The 27,567-nt window shown below is 38.0% G+C and overlaps 1 protein-coding gene across 3 annotated transcripts in view; it reads right to left on the reverse strand.

The window, feature by feature from the left end:
- Window positions 1–27,567, reverse strand: part of LOC131371026 (ephrin type-B receptor 1-B) — a 315,677-nt gene that overhangs the window by 172,183 nt on the left and 115,927 nt on the right. For all 3 annotated transcript variants that reach the window (XM_058418733.1, XM_058418732.1, XM_058418731.1), the window contains exon 3: window positions 14,628–15,309. In XM_058418733.1, the coding sequence (XP_058274716.1) occupies window positions 14,628–15,309 (682 nt within the window). The remainder of the gene's footprint in view (window positions 1–14,627; window positions 15,310–27,567) is intronic.

A 27,567-nucleotide genomic window follows, 5' to 3' on the forward strand; every position in this document is an offset into this window, starting at 1 on the left:
CGTTCACAGCGCCGAGATCGTCCGATAAACACAAAGCAGCAGGGAGAATAGCACAGACGTAACAAATTAAGTCATACAATACTCCAGTGTCTAAGTCTGACTGAATTACGCTTTAGCAGCCAACTCTGTTCAGGTCAGAATGACCTGTTCAATGACATTGTTTTGCAAATATGAAACATTTGTGTGACATTCCATTCAACTGAAGTCGTGTTGCAAAACAACCTTCAATTTCAGCCATTAGGTCATTCTGACCTAAAAGTAAGATGCAGAGCTTAGTAAATGTGTTTTGGAAATTTCAAGATGTACTTTCCAATTTTATTTCTATGCAAGAGCTCACCAGGACCTACACTATTAAACAGTGAATATAACACGAAGTTAAGACATAGACAGATGCCTACAGTGTGGTCAGAATCCAAAATTGAGGGCAATTACTAAGTTTTCTCTAGTGGAGTCTGTCAGAAGTTGTTGAAGATGTACAGCTTCTAACTTCAATGTCCCCATTAAAAGTATACGCACCCAAAACATGCAGCTACATTGCCTAGCATTCAGAACTGACAAGCAACATGATTGACAGGCAAGTAGAGATGCCTCTTGATGGAGGTTCTCTTAATTTACAGATTCTGCAGAACCACAGATACAAGATTTTTTCTTCCAAGCACATGTTTTATGGATAGCCACTGAAATGGAAGAGGAAATGTATAAAATATTATGTTGTATTAAGAAACAGGATCCACTTGAAGTTGGGCAAACCTAGCTTTAAAGCAAAACTTCATCCTATCATGAAAAAGAAATATGTTTATATGAAAATTTTTGTGCACTTTTGTGGTTTTGTGCTGTACTTTTGTTATGTTTGTGAGAATTTCATCTTAACACAATCAAGATGACATTGTTTAAACATGTTCAAATGTTTGATAAATGTTTCCCAACAAATGATGAACTCTAGTTTCCAGAATGCAAGTTAGCAAAAGACTCGACTCTGCTAGCTAGCGATCTACAAAATTACAATTATGATGGTATTATCACGCAACCTGAAGCTTTGGAATGGTTGAGCAGAGTGTACAGATAAAAAAGTATTAAAGTGCTGCTGCATCAGTCCCTCTGAGTTTAATCAAGGGTTTAATGCTGCATTCGAGTCAGTCAGAACTACTGTAGAGTCAATGATATTGACTCAAACAACCTAATGATGGTTGATCTAAATTAAACATCTACATACACAAATGAATTCATTTTAAAGGTAAATGGTGCTACTTTTTTGCTGTTTGATGCTGTGAGCAGCCTTGTTGCTTTGACATTACTCTCTGAATTCTGGCTGGAGGACACTGTCCTGAGTCCCCAAGCAGGAATTCTGCATTGAGTGGGTGTTTTCTTTGTTTTGAGTCAAAGGACACACATTGTGACTTATAATCCTTAGTTGAATGCAGGATGAATTCCACTGGCACCAGAATGACATTATGTTGACCAACATGTTTATGAAAGAAAACCAAAATATCAACTCAGAATTCCATTACATGAATTGTATGCCACAGAAGTACGTATGTTTTGTACGCCAAAACATTGGATGCCACAGAAGATCACATATTATATCCTTTTGAAACTATAGATTAGTCAACCGTAACACATTGTCCTCTAGTGATGACATCACAGAGTGACCAAAGAGAAATAGACCTTGGCCCAGCTTGGGTATTGCCTGTGACTATGATGATGTCCTTGCTGGGCGGAAATGTAGAAAAATGAGACCATTAGGAAAGATAAGGGAAGACAGATGAAGATGAATAACAGCGAGGAAGAGAGAGAGAAAGATGATCCAGTGATGAGGTTTGATAGAGAACAGAGCAGTCAGAGACAGTCGGCTATTCCCTTGATTAATTAGGCTTCATAAAGGCTGGTATGACCTGTGGAATTTTGATTAAGCCAACACATCCACCGTCTGAGTCACTGTTGCTGTACTGACAGCAGTGGCTGTGTGTGGGTTTGTCTGTGAATCATTGATGAGGGGTGTGTGTGAAAAGCATCATCCAAACTGACAAGGTACTTTCTCTCCCCTACACTTCACACTGTCACGGGAGTGCACAGGGTATCTCCTTGTGAAACATCTCTACGTCGTCGTCCTTCAAAAAAGTGCCTAACGACAGTGTTTCTACCAATAAAAACCCACATACAGAAAGTATCTTACATGCAATCTAGTCAACATTTAAATCTAAAAATAGACCAAATACATACTTAGTATGGAAAACACTTGTGAAATTGCTTTGTGATAGCCATAACATTTTTTTTTTTTTCACATCCAAGGTTATTACCTGTTAACAAAGTGACAAGAAGTTTAATTTTGTCTTTTGTGGAACCAAGAACAGTAGCACTAATGGTCGTAAGTAAAAATGCATAGGATGCTAAATAGAAGATTTCTTCCCAGACCAAGCTATAGATTCATGCAGCCTGAGAATCACTGACTGAAGTCACATCAAGTGATTAAACTTGGTAAAATGACCTTTAGATTCCGTGTGAATTTGAGGGAATTTAATTAATCCACCAGAGACTGAGATAATGTACGTTAAAGGGAAAAACAGCAACAACAACAACAACAATACTAAATGTAATAAACATGAACAATTATTTGGCCATTGAAAAATCATTGGTTTTTCATTTTTTTTAAATTATTTCTTTAAAATAAAATTCTAGAAGTACATAGACTAAGCATCATCCAATCAAAGTACACTTTACACAAAGAGACAAAGGCAGATGTTTAGATTGTGTGGCTTAAATGAAAGAGCTGGCTAACAGCAAGGGCAACTTCATTGTTAATGCTGCTTGCTATTCAGAAGAAGCACTGCAAGATTACAGACTTGAAACATTTGACTTGCAATAGCAATCATGAGTGGAGCTGTCTTCAATATGTCTTTAAGTACGCATGGGTCACTTTATGTGTGTATTAGTTTTACGTCTATGATGCAATGCCATGTAGAAGGCATGCTTTTTTTAGGCAACCATTTTCACATATCTACTCAAGCAATGTCGAGTATGTGTGTGTGTGTGTGTGTGTGTAACATTTTGGTCTTAAACAATGTATTGCCCACTATAATGTCAATCATTATACTTTAAGATGGCCTTTAGCTTTGTGGTGCTTGACCTGTTCTCTCAAGATTGACGTGCAACATGTAACCGACGAGTGCGCCAACTAAACAATCTTACTGCTTGCTTAATAGTCTCTAATCAATAAGCAGACTTGGTTCCTGTCACTTTGCTTTCAGAGGTTTTAATGGCTCTGAGCTCTGACAGAGCTCTAATAAGTACCAGGACCTTAATAAGGACCTCTCAGTATAAACATTGATCTCTCTGCTAACAATCCCACTCTGAAACACATCAAACACACTCACTGGCCACTTCATATATTCATGTAACTGTCCTGGCAAAACTGACTTGGCTTGATTGGTGGTGGTAGACTGACAGGTTTGAGTATTTCAGAAACAGCTGACCTGCTGGGGTTTACAATAAACATCCAATGAGCAGCACCTCTGCAGGTAGAAATTCCTTGTTGATGAGAGATGTCAAAAGAGAACGGCCAGACAGGTTTGCACTGACTGGCTATGGTAACTCAAATATCAACTCTTTCAAACACTTTATTCTGCAGCAAAGCAGCTCAAGATTACACATCAAACCATGAGCCAGAGAGCGAAAAGAATCAGAGGCTACAGAAATACAGCAATGTTTCTGTGCACATTAACTCTTGACTTGTATCTGTATGGTTATATGCAAGTGCTTAGCGATTGTGGGACTAATCTTTTGGGTGGTGCTGTATTTTTGTTATTCCTGTGTAAAGTTAGAGACTCTGCAGGCACTCTGCTCTGTACTAGCCGAATCACTCTGGCATAGTAGTTAATGCCCATAAGTGTTACTTAAAGTGAAAATAGACCAAATTGTCAACACAGTATTTCCTTATTTATTAAATGTCAGATGTCATTGGGAAAAAAAAGGTAGGAAGGGGTATGAAGCTGGCTTAGTGGTTGGCACATGGAGGGATGGGTGGATGGATAGATAGGTGGATAGACATCATAGAATATCATATATTCAGTCATTCAGGGTGATTTCTTTCTAGATCTCTCATATCAACTAATTGGTAACCTGACCCAGGATCAGTGACTGTATATAACATTTTAGTATAAGAAGCATTTTAATGTAAACCAAATCACTCTCTGATGACTGGCAGTTAGTTCAATTACTGTAATTGGAGTAAATATGTATATGAGATAATTAGTTATTTTAAAGAATAGGTAACATGATGATGTAGAGAGGAACTAGATCCAGCATGACCATGAGATATATTCATATTCATCAGATTCTACTTGTTTCAATTTTAAGTGATTATGGTTAGGGGCAAGGAAGCGTTTTCAGTGTAATTATTACATTGACTGCATTTTTTTTAAACTAAGGATAAAAATCAATACAAAATTAAGAAAAGACTCCCTGATAACAGAATAAAATGATTTTTAATTAACCAAATAGATGAATAAATAAATCATTTAAATCTAGACCCTAAAATGTTACACTGATGATAAAAGAACATTGCCCCATCATTAATAGATATAAAAATAAATGGAGCATTTTGCATTTTGTGACACTAACATCTCCTCCACACATGCTGTGAGCGAATGAATCCATGCCGATGCAGTCTATTCCAATTTTTTATCAGAAAAAGACCAAGACGAGAGCCAACATAGCCGTCGGTTCCAGAGCTGCACATTTTCAGACTTCTGAATGAAAATGAACATCTTATTGCCCTGTTTATAATCAAATATTTATGAACTACAGAGTCATAGCTGTTACTTTATGAATATAGACACGAGGATGTTCTTAAAACTGGCTTGGGGTGTCATTAAAAGTGAAAGTTTAAGTTAATGATGCTACTGGCAGGAGGTTTAATAGTTAAGCGTAGATTCAAGGCGGCTGTAGGACACAGCAAAAGTGGTTAAAGTAGCAAAAACCAATTCAGTGAGTAGAGTTACTCATTACTTTCTGTCAAAAATTGTACATTTTTGACTCGACGTATGAAATCCACATAACTTTTCTTAAAGTATGAAAGTAAAAGTACAAGAAAGATTCACAAAAGGAAAAAACCATCTGCCTCAAATCACACGGATGGTAAATTTTGTTCCTTTCATCAAAGAACCAAGGAATGTAGAAAACATTTGCTAAATAAAGAGTAAAATATGTGATGTGCAGGTTATAGGAAATAAATTTATCTAGATACACTATATTGCCAAAAGTATTCGCTCACCTGCCTTGACTCGCATATGAACTTAAGTGACATCCCATTCCTAATCCATAGGGTTCAATATGACGTCGGTCCACCCTTTGCAGCTATAACAGCTTCAACTCTTCTGGGAAGGCTGTCCACAAGGTTTAGGAGTGTGTTTATGGGAATTTTTGATCATTCTTCCAGAAGCGCATTTGTGAGGTCACACACTGATATTGGACGAGAAGGCCTGGCTCTCAGTCTCCGCTCTAATTCATCTCAAAGGTGTTCTATCAGGTTGAGGTCAGGACTCTGTGCAGGCCAGTCAAGTTCATCCACACCAGACTCTGTCATCCATGTCTTTATGGACCTTGCTTTGTGCACTGGTGCACAGTCATGTTGGAAGAGGAAGGGGCCAGCTCCAAACTGTTCCCACAAAGTTGGGAGCATGGAATTGTCCAAAATGTCTTGGTATGCTGAAGCATTCAGAGTTCCTTTCACTGGAACTAAGGGGCCAAGCCCAGCTCCTGAAAAACAACCCCACACCATAATCCCCCCTCCACCAAACTTTACACTTGGCACAATGCAGTCAGACAAGTACCGTTCTCCTGGCAACCGCCAAACCCAGACTCGTCCATCAGATTGCCAGATGGAGAAGCACGATTCGTCACTCCAGAGAACGCGTCTCCACTGCTCTAGAGTCCAGTGGCGGCGTGCTTTACACCACTGCATCCGACGCTTTGCATTGCACTTGGTGATGTATGGCTTGGATGCAGCTGCTCGGCCATGGAAACCCATTCCATGAAGCTCTCTGCGCACTGTTCTTGAGCTAATCTGAAGGCCACATGAAGTTTGGAGGTCTGTAGCGATTGACTCTGCAGAAAGTTGGCGACCTCTTCGCACTATGCGCCTCAGCATCCGCTGACCCCGCTCCGTCAGTTTACGTGGCCTACCACTTCGTGGCTGAGTTGCTGTCGTTCCCAAACACTTCCACGTTCTTATAATACAGCTGACAGTTGACTGTGGAATATTTAGGAGCGAGGAAATTTCACGACTGGATTTGTTGCACAGGTGGCATCCTATCACAGTTCCACGCTGGAATTCACTCAGCTCCTGAGAGCGATTGGAACACCTGATTCTGATTATTTGGATGGGTGAGCGAATACTTTTGGCAATATAGTGTATTTCAATAGCAGCACAGGTCTTATAGCAGTTATTACAATTTCAAATCGATTAACAAATCACATGCTATATTTTTCATTCATTTTTAACATTCCATTTAGCATCTGCCATTCTTTATTTTTCTTTCTCCAAGTCAATTATACAAACTATAAATAAATAAATAAATAAATAAATAAATAAATAAATAAATAAAAGCACAGATTGACATGTCACTGAGAAACTGGAAAAAGTGGACAGTCCTCTGACTGAAGACACTCCTATCGTGCTAATCCCTGAGATTCCTTCCATCAATGTTAATGTTAAATAAACGTCTCCTTAATACTTCTTAACATCAATAATAGCACATTTTCTTCGTTTTTGATTTGTTTCTTACTGAGCAGATAACTCATAAAATCCCCGTGAACAAGATGTGACCACGAAAACAATGACATTTTGGAACTAGATCAAACTTGTGATTTGGTTAACAAGCTAATCTGTCAAATGTTAGCTAGAATGACAACAAATTGGTACATTTATGTAAAATGCATTTTTCACCACAAAAAAACGAAAAGTATACAAAGCACAAATACTTTTAATACTTCAAATAACTGCATTTTATTTATTTTTTTTTTTAAATCCCCACCTATGGAGCCAAGGCTACACAGTAATTAGCTGACTCTGCATTTTGACAATATTTTTGTGTCTTCTCATTAATTTACTGATTACTTCAGAGAGTAAAGCGGACAAGTATAAAGTCATTGAAACAGAGCCAGCATGAAGAATGTTCAGTTCCTGCGCTGCATCACACTGGGTTTGTTGTTGCATGCACACAGCATGAGCATCACAATAGCAAATCATATTCTCGGTTTCTCACATCGTTTAATCGTTTGCTCAGCTGCTTCGCATTCTGTATGAACTATGAACAATATGTTGATTTCTCCCAAAAAAGTGATCCATACAGTACCAGTAGAATGGTACAGACTAAATCTATACCTTACATAAATACAGAATACACTCGGTATAGCGGATCAATCATCAAACTCATGTCCCAGATTCAGATCAGTTTTAGACGCCGCAATCCTCAGATCCTGATCAGGACCAGTCACAAGCAAACATCTGTTTCTGAAATCTCCATATGGCTAGCAAGCTGAAAGCTGAATCTCATTTAAGGAGAAAGTAATGCCTGAGATGCATTCTTTAGATATGAGTATAGCCTTTATTCATGTTCTACTTATTTATGAAAGAATGCTGTTTCTGCTGTTCTTTTCCATAATGCAGATAGTATGACTATTAATAGGTGTACATAATTTGAGCTGAGTTGAGTGGGTGTTGCTCTTCATTACATTACTCACCATATATCATATATACCATACAGAATAGTAAGCATACTAATATAATTCTATAATACCACTAAAAGAATCAAATTCATTATATTGGGATTATTAATAGAGGTTTAACACACCACTTTCTGTATCTGTAATCTATAAATCTATATATATATATATATATATATATATATATATATATATAAATATATATATATATATATATATATATATATATGTGTGTGTGTGTGTGTGTGTGTATTCAGATTCAACCCAAAGGTTTATTCTCTCATCTTTAAAAATCCCAGCTATAGAAATGCCAGCACTGTCAGCAGGCTCTGTGAATACTGTCTCTGACAGTTCCTCAACCTCAGCTACATTACTCGAATTCATAACTGCTCTTGATTATAGATGAGCAAGGGACAGTTTTTTCAGTCCTTATTAATGTTGTTAATTTAGTTGGCTTTGTTTTTCCTAAATTGAAACAAACTTAACATAACATATATCATTGTGAAACCGAGCAGGCTGCTACTAAGGATGAGTGAATGAACTTCATGTTAAAGGAATTTTCTGTTTACACACAATTTCACTTTTTTGATCATATAGTACAAAGTTAAAATCGAAATGATTTATAATAACGCTATCTGTTGTCACCCAGATGAGGATTGGGTTGCCACAGTGAAACATGCAATCAAAAGATTTGATTTTGGCACCGGTTTTATCCTTCCTGATGCAACCCTACCATTTCTACTCAGACTTTGGACCAGCACTGAGAGTTAACCCCTAAGTGGATGGGTTGGTTCCTTGCCTAGGAATCGAACCTGGCCCATGGCAATGAGATCATGGAATCATGCCGCTGGACCACCAGGGATCATAAGAGATAAATGTATAATATTTCTGCAAAGCTGCTTTGTGACAAAGTGCTATACAAATAAATTCAAACTCAACTGAAAACATGAATGTGTCATGTACTTTGAGCACTTACTTTCTCCAGCATGAAAGAAAATACTCCCACTTGTACTACATTTTTGTGAGATCCCAGTCCCGACACACAGCTCTAGTCTCACGCAGCTCCCCTGTGAACCTTTTTGACAAGATTTTTTTTTTTTTCTTCTAAACATTCTTCCTATGTATTTAGTTATATTTCTATTTTGACCTTGATAGAAATACAATAATATATACTGAGTATGATTTAAGCATATTTAATTGCAATGAACCGGATGAAATAAAGCAAAGAACTTTTTCTGCTAAAATCAATGCTACACATTGATTTTTGTAACGGTCTGATAGTGTACTGATGTATTGTTTTGTCCTTAATCAAGAAGCACAGTTTATTTGCGAGCCTGAGCTGCGGGAGAGCCGACAGCCTGTAAGTGTGTCTCTGAGCGCGTGTCAAAAGAAAGAAATAAATAATATTTAAAAAGTGACCTGACTGAGACAGAAAAGAGGCATCTGTTTGTGCGTACTCTCTATAATTAGCCAACCACTAAAAAGCGTCTCTTGATTTGGAGTCTGCACTCCGCGGCTTTGTTTCTCTCACCTCCTAGGGAGAGAGAAAGAGAGCAAGAGATATGGAGACAGCAAAACAAGAGCATTAGGAGGCAAAGAGAAACAGAAAGACAGATAGAAAGAAAACAGTGGGACGCCTTGTTTCTTCTCCAGCATGTATTTGGCAGGAAATGAAGTGGATCGGTTGAAATTAAAACTTGTTGCTCTGCCATTCGTGAATCTCTCAGGCTTCATCTGGAGCTGTTTTTCTGCTTGAAGCCAGAGGGCAACATTAACATATGGGTTTTTTTTTTTTGTTGTTCATTCTACCTGCCTCTATTCCACTTCTCCATCCATCTTTTTATCAGTTCCTTAGATCACCAGCTCTCTTACAAACACCATAAGAGCCAGCAGACTTGATTTCTGACTGGATAGAGTGGAGATGGAAAAGCCTTCACGAATCTGACTGGTGAATGCTATTCAGTAATGAATGTAGGATGTTAATGGTTCAGTGAAGCCTGAAGCGGTTTTGTCTCACAGGATCCTGAATTACCATTTGGTGGATCAGTTCCCATAAAATGTGTGCATGTCCCATTTATCACAGCATGCACACATCTGTTGAAGCACACTAATTTATTTTTTTAGGCTTATGTGACTGAATAATATGAGAGTTATGAGAGACTTTTGTAAGCATGTTATTATCACTTTAGATGTTTGCAAGTTTCATTACAGTGTTAATGCACACGTTTTATTCATACTCATGCTAAAAATGCATCTGAGAGCTAAGTGATAATCCTGTTGTATGTTATCGCATGCTAATGGACAGACGACACACAATTACAGCAATTGGGATGCACTGCACAACTGATGATGGCAAGGACAGCAAAGCAGACAACATACTGTGATATGGGGAAAAAAAAGAGAATCAAGAGTACTCAGAGTGAAATAAAATATTCTGCGATGCTCCTGATCGATTATGAACAAAGAGTTTACTTATTTAGGAATTGGTACTGGTATTAGCAGGGACAAATATGAAAAAACATGTACTCAATCTTTTTACTACTGAACATGGTATTGATGCATTATATTGCTTTATTATAGTCTGTTGGCTAATATAGTATGTATGCCTATGGCCTTACTTCACTGCAAACGAAAGCAATGCAAATTAATCAGACCTGCTCAGAGACAGCTCCTGCTGTGAGATACTCCACATTCAATTATAGTTTGTGTGTGTGTGTGTGTGTGTGTGTGCGTGTGTGCGTGCATGCGTGCATGTGTGCATATATGTATGTTTGGCATCTAGCCCTGTGGCTATAGTGGTTTGAACGCTTGAGGCATAAACAAGCCAAACACCTGACCACAATAACCACCACTGGTGTCATGTTCACATCTGCGCACATTGCCTCAAAATGGCCTGGCTGCAGCTTTCTCCATTACTCACAAAGGAGGCCGAGCGCGACTGCAGAGTCGTTAATCCGACATGGCTGCCACATAGGGAGCTGTGGTTATAGCAGAGGACCTGGGAGTTTTATTGAAACAGAGCCGTTGGTGAATGTCCAGACTTGCCCTGAAGGGGGTGATCTTTTCTGACACAACATCTGGAAGGGTTGAGGAAATGAATAACACATACGCACACTTACACCTGTTAATGAGCATTCACTTTCCCCGGAGCAGGAACAGAATACTGACACCACTGATAATGATATCTATGTTATGTGTGTGTGTGTGTGTGTGTGTGTGTATGTGTGTGTGTTTGAGTGTGTGTTAGACAGAGACACAGATAGAATGCATACTGATATACCACTTATGGTAAAATAATAATAAAAAAAACTCATTATGAACATACAGTATGCAAAGACAACCCAAAATGAACAGAACAAGCTAATAAACATTAAAGTAGGCACTTCTGACCTTTATAATGTCAGTAAAGCTTTAAAATCTTTACTGTAGCCTCACTATTTCTACGTTAGCACTTCAGGCCTTTCTGCAGTACATTACCACATCAAACCACGTTACAGCAGCCTTCGGATCAAAGTAGAGCTAATTAGTAGAGACCTACTGCGCAAAACATCATTATTAGTGCAGAAAAAGAGGCATCACTACAGCTTCTTCACACTATAACGCGCACATACACACACACACACACACACAAACACACACATACAATGTACTATATTGTAAGAGCTTTCTGGTACAGTCAAAATAAATAAAGTCAAATTCCATGTAACTAATTCCACATAAATACAACAAATGAAACAATTTTCAGTTTTGGAATTTTGTTAAAAAATATATTGTTTTATTACAATGTATATATATATATATATATGTGTGTGTGTGTGTTTGTGTGTGTGTGTATACAGGACACTGAATAACTAAACAACTTACATCTCTTCTTTTATTCATTTTAAAGTCTCAAAATCCCCTCTCCTCATCCACCATATTAACAAACATGCCAATATCCAGGGATAATCACCCAGCATTGCTACATACTAATAATATGAGCTGCTTTGCCAAGAAGCACTGGTAACCATGAAGGGGGTGGTGTTGGACACCAAAATTAGCAAAATGTCTCATTTGTTAATCAGTAGAGATAATTGCAAACTGGTAAAGCTTGGCTCAGGAATGTAGCACTAATTTCTGAGCTGAACAATGATTGTAAACTAGTGAATCTGACCAAATGATGAACTAAACAAATGATGACCCAGGTGTTCGATAAGCTAACAGTATGGAAATTGTTTTTTCATTTCTTTGTCTGTACCGCTTATCCGATCTATACTCGGGTCACGGGGAGCCTGTGCCTATCTCAGGCGACATCGGGCATCAAGGCAGGATACACCCTGGACAGAGTGCCAACCCATCGCAGGGCACACACACACTCAATCACTCACACAATCACACACTATGGGCGTTTTAGAGACTCCAATCAGCCTAGAAGCATGTCTTTGGGCTGTGGGAGGAAACCAGAGCCCCCGGAGGAAACCCACCAAGCATGGGGAGAACATGCAAACTCCACACACAGTGAAGTATGGAAACCTTTTACAAATTAACTTGTTAGTACAGTAAATATTCGAGCAATTAGAGCTAACTTCAGGGTTAACAAGGCAAGTAAGATGGTACTCTGGAAAGGTAGGTAGCTCGCTAGATTTGTCTTTTCTTATTTATTATTAATGAAAGGTAATAATACAAACCAATCCCATAAATGAAGACAAATACTGCCAATTATGACAAAGAAAATTGCAATCTATAATAGGATGTATAGTTATTTAGCCTGTGCTAGATTTAGCACTGCTGAGCTGTATTACAGTGAGATTTAACGTACTCAAATCAGCACACATTGAACACACGTTACTTAAACTTTTTTTGAATTTGTAGTTTGTTTGTTTGTTTGTTTGTTTTTAGATTTGAACTACACAGAACTTTATGAAAAGACTGATAAATGAGGTCGAGTCTGTCTTAAGAGTGATAGAGCATTTCATTTCCAATAGGAATGTATTAAAGTTGCTCCTTTTTTGTGGATCTGAAATGTTAGCCATCTGTCTGTTAGACATATGGTACACTTCGCAGGTTCTAGAACATCATTATATTGTGCCCTAAGAAGCCACATTTTTCTTGCAATGTTAATATTACACAAACACGCAATGGTGCACTGCTGCTAACCTTCTTCCTGTTTATGATGTGCAAAACCACATTATAGGCTGATTAATATTTGAAAGTGTTCAAATGCTAAATATTTGAAAGATATTGCTGAAAGGACTTTATAGTTCCCCTGTCACCTACCAAACACACCCAATACTCTCCCAAAGCACTAGTTCTACTGCACCGAGTAGTATTAAATGCACTGTGTGGTAAATCTGGCTTGTGTAAAAGGTGCTCTGAGCAGAAAGAGCTTTTTTATGGCTTTGTGGAGTTTGTCCAGCGCATCACTCTGGTGATAAGAAAACCTTGCCTGAGGACTCGAATAGACTAGGTGCCACTGTGTGTGAGTCAATGCACACATGTCTGCTATGCTTTTCAACATTGACCTCTCCCAGCCCAAGGATTGCTCTTTTTTTCCCCCTCTATCTGAGTATTGATCACAGCAGATGTCCGTCAATCAATCTTATCAGCTCTGAGCATGCTCAGTTTGTGCGTCACGGACAGGCCTGAGGGATTCAATATGGCATCGCAGGTCCTGAGTGAAGGATCAGATATACAATCACAAGACCTAGGGAGACAAAATATGACTGTGTGGGTGTGTGAGAGTGATAGAGAGGTAGAGAGAGGTATCTAAAGAAACAGTTGGAAAGTGAGAAACTGCGTCAAGTTCAGAAAAGAGTAGAAGAGTTGAGGTTATGAGTCATTGTCAGTTTGCCTTAGGTCTGAATCTGGATGAGTGAGTGTGTGTATGTGTCTTTGTGAGTCTCTGTGCTCTCTGGGGGAAAGTGGTTGGCCAGATGTTTGTGCATTTTTGTGTGCAAGCCAAACCACCACAATTCAGAGATGTCAATTAGGAGCAGGCTAAAGCACAACTAACTTTCAAGCTTCGAATGGTCAGCATACAGACAGACAGACAGACAGACAGACAAATAGATAGATAGATAGATAGATAGATAGATTAAAATGGTGACTGATAAGCTGTGGGGCATTTTGTTGGAGGGTATTTTGCTATTAGAGTTATTAGTTATTTTGCTGTGAGGGTATTTAACTGTGAACAGGTATGTTGCTGTGAGGAGTATGCTACTGGGGAGTTTCAGTGGGGGACATTTTGCTTTTACAGCTTTTTTGGTGTTATTCATCTGTGGGGGCATGTGGGGAGGCATTTTGCTGCAGGGGGATTTTGCTGTGAGGGGATTTGGTTGTGGGTGTTATTTTGCAGTGAGGTGCATTATGCTGTGGTGACATTTTGTGGGGGGGGGTATTTTGCTGTGGGGGTGTTCTGATGTGGGGCATGTGGAGGACACTTTGCTGTGGGGGTGAATTTTGCACTGGGGGCATTATGCTGTGGAATGGCATGTTGGCGTGGGGGTATATTGCTGTGGGGGCATGTGGGGACATTTTGCTGTGGAGTGATATTTTGCTGGGGGGATTTGCTGGGAGATACATTATGATACATTATGAAAGACACATACTTACTCCCTTAGTAGGCGAATAAGAGGACACTAGAGGCTATTCATAATAAGCTATTAAACCAGACTAGCCTTCTAATAGTTGTATGAAGTATTTATGTAATGTATTTGGGCAATGTAGTGTGAGAGGATTAATATGCATACTTGGGAATTCTGCCAGGCTGCATAATAAATGTAGCATAAAAACATATTAAATGGCACTTTTATGCTTTAATTTTTTGTTAATGTTTCTCTATCTGTTCTATACACATTTTTCAGCTGGTAAAATGAAACCATGGTAGTGGACTCAACTAGAAACAAAGCCATATGCTGGCCACTTACCTCTGCAGATGTTGCCATTGTCAGGCTCAAAGCCAGCCTTACAGGTGCAGCCACCAATGGGCACCATCCACTCGCCATCGCCATTGCAGTACAGTTTTATAGGCACGTCAGCCTCCTCTGAGTTTGGGATGCAGGAACCACGAGCAATCACCAGCGACGTGCTCTCAGCGCCGGTTGTAGTCTCAGGGAAGACTGCGAAGTTCTGCACGACGCTCGGGCACTTCTTGTAGAAGACACGGACGGACAGCAGTGACATGCATGCCCCATAGTCTTGGAAGGCCAAATAGAAGCCGTTTTTAGAGAGTGGCCCAAAGCTGCGAACTTCTGTGTTGACTTTCATTAGGCGTCCGCCAAAGTCCACCTGAGAGAAGCTCTCATCGGCAGCGATTGTGTCCACTTTGAGGTATGGGGCCTCTGTCCAGAATGTGGCCCCTTTGGTGGCGATCACCTGGTCGCTCTCGTAGTAGTACAGGTTGAATGTCTCTTTGCATGAGCCAGGAACACGAGGGATGCTGCTGCAGTCACGTACCGTGAAGCGCATCTCCACGTAGACACGCTGGGCAGCACGACGTCTCACAAATGTGGTCACTAACCAGTTGTTTTGGCTCGACTCAAACACGTTGCAGACTTGGTACGTGCGAATGGTGTTAAGGTTCTCATCATAGCCACTCACCTCCTCCCACTGATAAAGCAAACACACAGAGACAAAAACGCTTTGGGTTAGTGAAAGAGACTGACAGACAATAATGATCAGGACTGCTTGTTTTCTCATCAGAGAGAGTTTGGGTCAGCAGGAAGTGCTATCAAGCAGTCATGCTCAGTGGTTTGATTGCAAACAAAGCAAAAACTGCTGTTCTTGATATCCCATTTTCATCTCACATTGTGAAAATGTAAAGTGCTCTAATATTGTAACATTTTCACACTTTGTTGTAAAAAAAAAAAATAAGCAAGCCAAGGTGACTGGACTTGTGTTAAATCCTTATAGACGTTTTGCAGCTTATCCAAGCAGCTTAATAAGTGCTCAAGGTGACAACTGATCAAGCACACTGGATGAGTGACAAAATGATGAGAAGGAAAATCCAGTCACCTTGACTTTAATACTACCACACATTCACAGTGATCTGTTTGAACAGAAGGCTGTATAGTAGTGGTGTAACACAATGCCACTACCTGTATAGCAGATTAAAACTGGAAGCGGCCATGGCCTGAACTGTAAAATAAGATGATGGCAGGACTGTTATAATTTCTTCTGCACCACTGTCCTGACATTTTCTGTTTTATTTCCTAAAATTCCTTCTAGTGACTTTATCGCCAAAATCAGCATGACTAATGCCTAGTTAGTTACTACAGATTAACAAATGTATGTTGTAGTGTATTCATGTTAGAGCATGTGTTCTTACTGTAACTGTTTAGTCCTAATTGAATCCCAGTCCCAGATGCCTGTGAACCTTTCTAGCATGTTTTTCTAATTTGCAGCTGTAACTGTTTAGTGCATATCTGTTGAGCCTGATCATATTTACTTACATTCCTTCTTCATAGACAACTATTTGGAAAGTATAAGACATTAATTTGATGTACAAATATAAAATATATAGGAAACTAGCAAGACCCTGAAGCAGACAAGACCTTGGATTAAGCTTTATGGATTATGTTTTTGCCATTGAGAACATGAGTGGATGAATCTCACTACTTGACATTTAAAATAACCTGCACCATTGAGCTGAAAGATTTGAGATGTTTCATTTTCTTGTTGCAGAGGTGGAAGTGCCATCTAACAACTTGTGAAGCTTAACACATAAAAAAATACAAGTAATGACTATAAAATAAACCTGAGATGTCTAGTACCAGTAAATCAAAGTAACAAAGCTGGTCTTATGATATTGAAGACATTCTACCACTTAACCCAGGAGCTTCATTAGTTATATAATTAATTAAGGATCTTGAATGAGTTGCACAAGTCTGGAAAAAAATAAGAGACCACTGTACAATCTCCAGATTTGAACCCTATTGAAAACCTCTGGAATGTCATCAAGAGGAAGATGGATGGCCACAAACCATCAAGCAAAGTTGAGCCGTTTGCTTTTTTGCAAAACGAGTGGTATAAAGTTCCTCAACAGCAATGTGAAAGACTGGTGGAGAGCATGGAGCCAAAACGCATGCAAATCGGGGTTATTCCACCAAATACTGATTTCTTACTGCTGTTTAGCCAAAGCTTTAACACAAATTGGTTACAAGTTATTCGTATTTTGTTTTATTTGAGTTATTAAAGCTCTGCAAATACTGCATGATCTTGGGTTATTTTGATGTGTTGTCATTTCCTTTAAATATACACTCTAAATAACAATAGTTATATTTTGAATTTAGGAGAAATATTGTCAGCAGTTCACAAAAAATGAAACAAAACTGTTCATCTCACCAATACATGCACCTGTAAGAAAAAACATAAGAAACTCATTATTTTGCAGTGGTCTCTTATTTTTTTTTTCCAGAGCTGAGTTGTTCTAGGTTAAAGACAGCCATCATCACTGCATTTCCTATTGTCAGAGCAGAAACACTGAGGAGGATGCAGGTGCAGGTATTTCATAAAATGATATACAGGCACAGGTCAGACGATCAACAAACATAGTATCAAAGAGCAGGCAGGTTCAAAAAAACAGTGAGCGAGATGAGAACCAGGATAAATAATGCACAACAAAAGGCTTGGTAAATAATAGGACATAAGCAAAGTGAGCAAATACTTTGCAATGTGCCAGAAACTAAAAGAGGGTTTTAGTGTGTGTGTGTGTGTGTGTGTGTGTGAACAGGTGAATGCAATCAGATGTCCGGTGACTGTTTCTGTGGGAGTCCAGGTGTGCAGGTGTTTTGTGGGAAGTAGAGTCCAGTGCAGCTATGAGAGAGAGGAGTGTGTGTGTGTGTGTGTGTGTGTGTGTATGTATGATTAGGAACAGGTGAGTGCAATCTGGTGACTGTGCAGCTGTGTTGTGGGAAGTAGAGTCCAGTGTGGCTATGTTTGTCTGCTGCAGTGTATGATGGGTAATGGAGACTGATGGGCTGATCTGACACTTAGAAGGTAGCTATTCATTCATTTCAGCTAGTCTCATATATATTAAAGTCTAATTAATATCAATGAATTAACGAATAAATTATTTCAAAATGTATCCTTGCAACTGTACATGAAAGAATTATGCATGTCATTAAAAGTTAATGACTCCGATTAAAGTCATCGCTGTCGACACCTTAATAATTATTTCACATGTTCTTCAAGATGATGAGTGTACATCAAATCATTCATGTTTCTGCCCTGAAAAACTGTTTGTTTGTTTTTTTTATGATTAAACTACATGCGTGTAGCTCTTCAAAATAAAGTTGAACTGTGTATCTTATAAAAAGCAATAGAAATATAATAATTAAATTAAAAAAAAAAAAACCTCTGTGGATTTATAGTGTATAGTGAACAAGGCTATATGATTTTCCCATCTGTTTGCAGGAGCATGTGATATTACACATTCAGTAAATGGATCAATATTAGTCTCTCCACTGTGCCACACATGTCAACTGAATTGCGCTGTGCCAACTTGTAGCTCACATCAGGTGGTCTTGTAGTTTGCTCAGGTGTTTGTGCTTTTTTTTTTTTTTTATTTACAGTTCCATCATGGTTTTGAGTTGTTTCGCTTTCCATAGTTACCTCTTGTTTGCACAACATACAGAATCGAAGACCAGTAGCAAAGAGCAAGGCATATTCACTGCAGTGCCTTTTCAAGTGCATGTTTTCTTTTAAGGGAGGTTAACATGTCAGGGAATTGCAGAGGTGGCGGATGCAAGTGCCGAATTTTATGTTGGAAGGTATAAAGGGAACAAAGAAACAGTGAAAACAAACCCAAATAGCAAAGCATACAGAAGTGAGCAAGGCTATGGAAGGTAAACAAGACACTGCATCAACAAAAGCATAACAGTAAGGTTTGCAGAAACTAGGACTTAAGTACAGGGGCTGACTAAACACAAAACAGATGTGAGACTTGGGACCAGGTTATGTGCGGTGGATGATGGGTAATGTTGTCCAGTGGAACCCTTACATGATAAATAATGAATATGAAGTATTGTTCAGTTAGAGGAGGTTTATGGATTTGGTGAGGGAAGATATGCAGTGGATTGGTGTGACAGAGGGAGATGCAGATGACAGATTGAGATGGAGAAATATGATCCGCTGTGTCGACCCCTAAAGGGAGCAGCCGAAAGAAGAAGAAGAAGGAGAAGAAGAAGAAGAAGAAGTTCAGTTATGCTCATGCTCTATTTATATGGAAAGACATTTTATTCTGATACAAAATAGTGAAGAACTAAGTAGATCATTGTGGCAGCAGGAAGTAGAGGAGTAAATGTGTGATGATTCTCACCTGTGTCTGTCTACTTAAGTGTGCTGTAACTTGAGGGAGTGAAAGTGGCTTTGCTGCTGGAGCTTGACACACACACACACACACACATACACACACGACTTGAAAGCAGTGTTCCCCTGTGTTAAGTTTTGAAAGTGTCCCGAAGGCACAGTGAAGACAAACATGAGCCCGGAGCACTCCGCCTACCTCCCAAATTCTTCCTCCACACCTATCCACTTCAGATTTCTAAAATCACTAATTAAGTCTTTTTGGCGAGATGATTCTTGGCTGATTTCTTTCAAAGTAGTCCATGATTGCAGAATTTATACTTTCATGTTCAGAATGTACATGACGTAACCAACGTGACAGCAGTGATGAAGCTGACAAGTTAAAGCACACACGGATAAAGATGTCACGAGGTGACAGAAATAATGAAGCACCTGACAAAACTGTTACAAGATTCCATGTGTCTAGTCCAGGGGTGTCCAATCTTATCCAGAAAGGGCCGGTGTGGATGCAGGTTTTCATTCCAACCAAGCAGAAGCTACACCTGATTCCAACTGGCTAATCAGTAGAGCTTGGCTCTCAGTAGACTCAGGTGTGGCTTCTGCTTAGTTGGAATGAAAACCCGCACCCGCACCGGCCCTTTGCGGATAAAATTGGACACCCCTGGTCTAGTCTAATAGCCATTAAGAATGATCAGACTGACTAATACTAATAAAACATGAACAGTTATGTTTTGCCAGTAACAAAGTTAAAAAACTTAAGCAGCCAATTTTATGTTATGTAATCATAAACATTTTTTTTCTTTCTTTCTTTTTTATTTTTAAGGTTTGAGTGTAGTTATTTTTATTCTAATCATTATTATGATTTAGGCTGAACTGGTCCCAGTGTCCTGAATCTGTACTCTTGTCTGCATTTATTAGGTCTCATGTAATATTCATGCTAGTAGAATTCACAAAAATGTCTTTGGTGCCTTTTAAAAACTTATTTGAGGCACCTTATACACAGCAATCTTCAATTCCCAGACACAAGTGCTTGTCTGAGGTGGATTAGTAAACCCTGTGGCTACGGGGAGGTAAACAGGTCCAGCTCCTCACTCCATGAACCACTGCATTCCATACAAACAATTACAAGTATGCTATCCTTCTTTTTTCCCTTCTAACCTTGCAAACTCATCCAATAACTCCAAAAAGTCCAGCTCTTTAACAAGCTTCGACTCAATGACAAGCAGTGACAGCACGTTGAGTTTTCTGAGGAACTTCACTGGAGTTTGAATCCAGTCCATTACGGGAAATGGAGGATGATGACGGTTCTCTGGCTTCCTTTTTTCTCTGGCTTCTCTTTTATTTTTGCTTTTTTTTCCCCCTAGCTGCAGTTTAAAACAATCCATATCAACAAATTACACTTTCACTAGGCATGTAACAAATCACTTGGCTTTTTTAATTTTTTTATTTTTTAAACATATCGAGCATAGCCCATATGCCTTCATACAGCAATTCATTGCATGTAATGGCATAATCAGACAGAAGGTTCGTGAAATAAACCTAATTTATCCTCTGTCGAATTTAAAGACAGTCAGGCTTGAAAGTCATGTGGTGATGGAGTATGGAAGGGATTTTCTTTTTCTTTTTCTTTTTTTCAGTTCAGCAACAATAAACAGATACCAGTCAAGGTTAGTAAAATGTGAAATAATTCTGAAACATTAGTTTTTTATGTGTAGGTTATCAGATGAAACATCAGCATTTAAATTTTTATAGAATAACAACAATGTACACCAATCCAAGCCATTGTTTGGATAATTTATCACAGACGCCTATCACAGAAGAACTCTCTGCCATTGTTGGTGCTGAGATATGCTCACATCAAGCTGCTGAAATACTTCATATGCACATTGAATGTTGGATGGGAAGGCCGTGAGTTCAAATCCCGGCACTGACAAAATGCTACTGTTGAGCTTTTAAGCAAGGTTCTTAATCTTCTATTACTCAGACTTGTAAATAAAACAAATGTAAATTTTTACTTCACTTCTGGAAGTTGCTCTGGACATTTATAGACATTTACCAAATACCAAAAATCAATCAATCAATCAATAAAATAAAAAAAAATCAATCCATCAATCAATCAACCAATCAATCAATCAATCAATCAAATCAACATGAAATTATCCTCATAGCCCGTACCAGATTGTGTCTGTACATAGCTTAGTATATATTGAGAGGTGATAGGTAATACAGCATGTAGTACTGTATGGGTCTGTAGAAATTATTCTACAGACAACAGAAACATAATTTATTATTTGAGGGTTGCTCATATTAACATGCTTCTGTAGGTAACAGCATGACATAGACTGCAGCTCTGATTGGTTAAGAGGTGACATATACTGTGCATTGCAACAGTTGCCATGGCAACATTAAAACCTTTTAATTAAAAAAAGAAATTCGAAAGCTTATATAACAACAAAACAAATAGCAACAACGACAATAATAATAATAATAATAATAATAATAATAATAATAATAATAATAATAATAATAATAACTGATATAAAAACTGAATGAGTGATGAATGACTGGCTGAAATGTTTTAACCAAAAAAAAAAAAGCCTGCATAAGCATGTAGCTGTTCTATGAGTCTGCAATCATATGTTGTAGACTAAATTACACTAAAGCACCAAATTACACAGATGGTAGCACTACACTTTGCTCATTAAATTTAAAAATGTATATAAATTATACCACAGCATGCACAAACACTTGATTGGCCAGAAGGTGTAGAACTGCTAGTATCAATGCATTTCTTCTAATAATTTATTGTTTATATAGCAGCAGCTCATACACAGGGACTTGCACAGCAATATTTCTTTTTCAGTAGGTAGACATTTATTTAATATTTAAGGAAGGAGTCTAGGTTCTAAGCACTTTCATATAGTCAGAGTTTCCCAGCCCAGACAAGTCTTCATGACAGATTTTACACTGGTGAGCAAATGACTAAATATCGCAGCTCTAAAGTGAGTGACAACAGGATGTATCTTGTCTCACTGCCGTTCCACAACATTACATCTAACTATAAATCATTAAAATGTGTGATGTGCTGTTCATCAATAAATTGTATACAGCTGTGGTTTAAGCAGGATTACAGACCGGGCTAAACTCAAACCACCCCCCAAGTAGTATTTCCTAAACACCCCCCCTCATCCCCCCCAAACCACCTCCACTAATCAAATCCCTCAGTACACACTACCAGTAAAGAGTTTGGACACATCTTCTAATTCCATGGTCTTTCCTGATGTTTATTTCTTTCTACATTGTAAAACAATGCTGAAATACACAATAATCTCGTTTGAACAGTTGATATTGAGATATGTCTGCTACTGATGCTCTGTAAAGCCTTCATAACGGCTCTAATCTGAGGTGCTGTTAATTGGTGATTTCTGAGGCTGGTAACTCTAAATGAACTTCTCCTCTGCAGCAGAGGTAAATTTTGGTCTTGCTTTACTGGGATGGTCTTCATGTGAGCCAGTTTCATCATGGTGCTTGATGGGTTTTGCAAATGCACTTGACAATACTGTTCTTGCAAGAACTATTCCAGAACACCTGACCTTCGTGTCTTAAAATAACAACTGACTGTTTTTTGTCATTACATATGGATTACTTAAGTCCATGTGTGTTATTTCATAGTTTCATAATCTCCAGTATTGTTCTAGAATGTAGAAAATAAATCCCTAAACAAAAATCACTGAATTAAAAGGTGTGTCCAAACTTTTGACTGGTAGTGTACATTACTTTCATATAATAGCACAGGCTGTCATTAATTGTTAATTAGTGATCTTATACGTGCACAGTGTACAGGAGATGTGGGCGTGGCTAAGTTACAGTGGTTGAGTGAGAGTTGGATATACTGTACATTGTGTTACAGAAAACATATTGTGATATATATATATATATATATATCTTCATGTGTTTTTTAACCTAATTTCCTCCATCAGCTTCACAGATGCATTTCTTTTATTTTTCTCTCTCTCTCTCACATACACACACACACACACACATTCTTGGCTTTCACATGCACTGCCATGGACCAGGCACATCAGTATCTACGATGTGGAACAAATTCATAATTACGTGATCTAAAATTGAAATTAGTGTGAGCCAGAGGAGAGTGTAGCAGTGAACTGTGTCTATTGAGCCATGACGAAAACAGAACATTAGGCTCTGTGGAATGTATATGCTAGAGAGAGAGAGAGAGAGAGAGAGGTGATGGTTATTTGTTAGTACTCTTTGTACAATATTAGTATAATGTAGAGAACTGCATTAGCACTCCAGTGATAATGGCAATAATACACACTACAATAACACATCCACTGACTAGATCACTCTTCTAAGAAATCATATAAAACAAAAATAAATAAATAAATAAATAAATAAATCCTATAGTATTTTTCTTCTTCTTTTTTTATTATTTTTTTATTATTTTAATATTTAATTAATAACATTTTTATTATTATTATTATTATTATTATTATTATTATTATTATTATTTCCACGGACATTGCTCTTACAAAAAGAAAGGGGAAAAAAAGACATGGATCATAAAGAAGAAATTTGCTGGTGCATGCAAATTTGAAAATATGTCAAAAAAAAAAAAATCTATACTAATACTAAAAAGTATTTTTCAGTTCCAAAAAAAAAAAAAAATATTTATGTTGTGTTATAAAAATCAGAAAAAAAGGAGATGTGTTTAGAATGTATTATGATTTATAATCTAATAGCAATGTTGTGACACCATCCTGCATCTTTTCCTACAAATTCACTTAAGCAAACCAAATATTATATGTATTAGAAGATTTCTATGGCAGATGATTTTATCATGCCAGTTTTTAGATACAGAGGATAAAGCATTTGTGAAATATGACCAAACCTAAATTAGATTTATACCTATGGAAATGTTTTTGACCTCTGTTTATGCATAGATTTTCCTTATCTGGTTTAACAAAAAGCCAAATGTAGCTTCCATACTACTTCTACTACAACTACTACTACAGCACACACACACACACACACACACGCACACACACACACACACACACACACACACACACATACACTGTCCCAGTTACAACGAATTTGGTCTCTTGTTGACATGCTCTCTGACCATGGCTGTCTCTCGGATAGAGGAAGGGCTGTGAGGTCACCTAATGGTCTGTGCGTCTGTTGCCAAGTCAGTGTGTGAAGTTCTAAACTGCTGCAAAGCCACATGGGTAATCACTCACGCTTTTTAACAGAACTGGGACTGGAGGGAAAAAAAAAAAAGTGGAAGCTACTGAGACACTGACACTGAGAGAAAGTGTGTGAGAGAGAAAGATACAAATGCAGAAGTCTCTATAAACTCTTAACATACTATCCATAAATCAAAAATGAATTTTTTTTTAAACTATTTTTAATAATTCATATTGGCAAGGTATTCGTGCATGTACATTACTTTCTTAACTGTTTGTCCTTTTTTTCTTCTTTACTGTACTTTTAGAATGCATAATATTGATCTCACAGGATGCTATTTATTTATTTATTTGTTTGTTTGTTTGCTTGTTTTATCCCTGACAGCCTGCATGTACACTAGTGTGACCCAAACACCCACCAAATGCAAAGAATAATCATTATGTAAATGTTTCAGTGACCTGATTCCAATGTTTACATAAGGACAATTCCTCTTTAATAGGTTATAATCAGGGCAATAGATTTTACTTCAGTGGGGAATCCATATTAAATGAATGTGGTGAGAGTAAGCATGCACGAGCAGCAGTCTTAACAAACTGGACCCTGTGACGAAGCTTTTAACAAATAAAGCAACACTGCATGCGGTGCAGAGAGATTTACTGTATATATAAATATAAATACAAATAATAAAGTGAAACTCTATGCACAGAAGAATGCAGACCAATTAAATACATTCAATTGAGATAGATAGATAGATAGATAGATAGATAGATAGATAGATAGATAGATAGATAGATAGATAGATAGATAGATAGATAGATAGATAGATTAATTTAGACATATGTCTGGTTCACAACAAAATGACAGTAAGTAAGTGTAAGTAAATAAATAAAGAAATAAATGAGTATGAGGTTTTATTTAAAAATTGAATTAATGAATACAGGGACAGTGGTCCTGAAATTGTGCTAATTCCTTTGTGTTGCAAAATCACTTTGGCTTATGATAAGTGCTGCAAATTTTTCATAATGTCAATCGAAAATGAAGATGGATCTTCCATTTACTCCCAATATCTGTTAAACCCACCGTGAGAACCGAGATGGAAAGTGCACACCATTAACCCCTCAACCCCACACACAGTTCATCATTTTAATGGTAGAAGCTGTTGAAAGAAAAATCCTGACTTTTCAATAACAAATAAAAAGGAAAATGAACACAAAAAGCTTTATAGCAATGCAATAAATGTGTAATAACATAATAACTACATGTTATAACAAAACAACCACTGAAAACCAAAGGAATTTTGTAGAAATGCTGTGATGTATGGATGGAAAATTGGAAAATGAAATGACAATGTTGGATAGGGCTTGAAATGCGAAAGGAGTGGTGAGATGACAAACGAGAAAGCAGAAAGCCCTTGTGCAAATGAAAGCCTATTTTTTTTCTCCCCATCTCCCTCCATCCAAAGTGCACCTCCACCTCCGCCCCTCTAGCCTCCTCTCACTAATGCTAATTTATCAGCATTACATGGAGCTGTCCAGTGGCGCGGTCATTAATCCAGTGGAGTCTGGGACCCAGGGGCCGTCAGTCTGGGGAGTGTCTTCTCTCCGTCTGCTCAAATGACTGCCATCGCTCACCAGCCCCACGCCACACACACACCATACACCCCTCACACACAAACACACACACACACACACTGCCTAAGGCACTTCCCATCTCACACCTGCTTGTGTGAGTGTGTGTGTATGTGTGTGTGTGTGTGTGTGTTGTAGCACATATGAGCACACATACACATACACACACAAATTCATATATTGCAATAATGTTTCAAGACAATATTGGGTATAACACAAAAAATGCACACACCTACACACAAAGACACACACCGGCGCACACTCATATATCATCCTAATCTAATAGATGCTTTGTGTGACACTCCTGGTTATTGGGTGTGGCAGCAGTGCTCATATTCACATCCACAACCACCCCAACACTTCGAATCTGGTACATTTTTATCCTTCTACTGTACAAACACAGAAAAACAAAAGCTTCCACTCTCCTTCATTACATCTGAACAAAAAAGGAGTCGTGCCATTTTAAACAGTAGCGTCACAAATGTTATGTTTAAAAAAAAAAGAGGGGTTAAAAAGAGAGATTTTAAATATAGTCTTTGCACACCTCAGTTGTCTAAGGTAGAGGCTGGACGTCACACATTGAGGTAGATGCTACGTTCACGCATACAGTACAGCAACTCACAGCATCCGGATGTCATTCATTTTCAATCAAAGCAACTGTTGGGGACTAGATGTGGGCATGTCCATCTAGAAAAGATGAGCTTGTAAATATTTTGCAACTTGTGCACCAACTACCAGTGTGAGTGAGTAGAGCGCATGTGAGTATAGTGCATGTGATTCACACACTGCTTCTCCTTTATTGAGTATGATATGCTACGTATATACACTGCTGAATTTTATATACAAACACCAGTACTCTCTGTCCTGAACTGTACTACAAACTGTACACTATGCAACTTACACTCAGATTTGCACAGGACTCGTTGAAAACACCCGGATTTTGCATATTACCTTATTATCTTTATTACCTTTAAATCTCTAGTATTTAGTATTTCCATCCATCCATCTATCAAATCTCCAGAATGTCACATTTTACTATAGTAACCAGTAGTAGGAATGCCTACCTGCGAAGTCACTGTATGTACGAACATAGCATTACAATAAGATGAAAGAGTATTAGAGATTTGGATAATTAACTAAAACATGAACAGCAGCTCTTTTTTCTCCGCATGCCTGGTAGTTATTATAAAACCCCTTAACCATGCACACTCCACTCTCTAAGACAAAGGATATTAAACAGCATTTTTAATAACTTTCTATCATTGCCATTAAAAAATATATTCATATAAAGTATTAGCTTGATGCTTCATTAGGTCTATTTAATCTTCTTCTTTTTTTTTTAATTGTACTTGTGTAATGGAATCTAATTCAAATATATATTTCACATTAATGAACTCCAAACAAGTTCTATTTATCATTAAAAACTAAAGATAAGTGAAAGTGGGTGGGGCATCCAGGCTATCTGTGATATCAGACAGTCAATCATATCACCAGGGTTTGACAGAATAAAGTCAGTCTGAAACCAGACCAATGCTGAAAACAGCTACACTCAACAACTGTGTCCAAGTTGTACTTGGATGTGAACCTGTCCTGGCCCTGGTCTTGGACTTCAGTATAATTGTCATTCTTGAATAATTACATAGTTTTTAACGCTCCATCTAAATATTAAATAAATGTCACCTAACTAAGAAAATAAATCTCAGAGTCAGCCTGAAATATGTTT

Source organism: Hemibagrus wyckioides, linkage group LG20, assembly GCF_019097595.1.
Source record: "Hemibagrus wyckioides isolate EC202008001 linkage group LG20, SWU_Hwy_1.0, whole genome shotgun sequence".
Classification (NCBI taxonomy): domain Eukaryota; kingdom Metazoa; phylum Chordata; class Actinopteri; order Siluriformes; family Bagridae; genus Hemibagrus; species Hemibagrus wyckioides.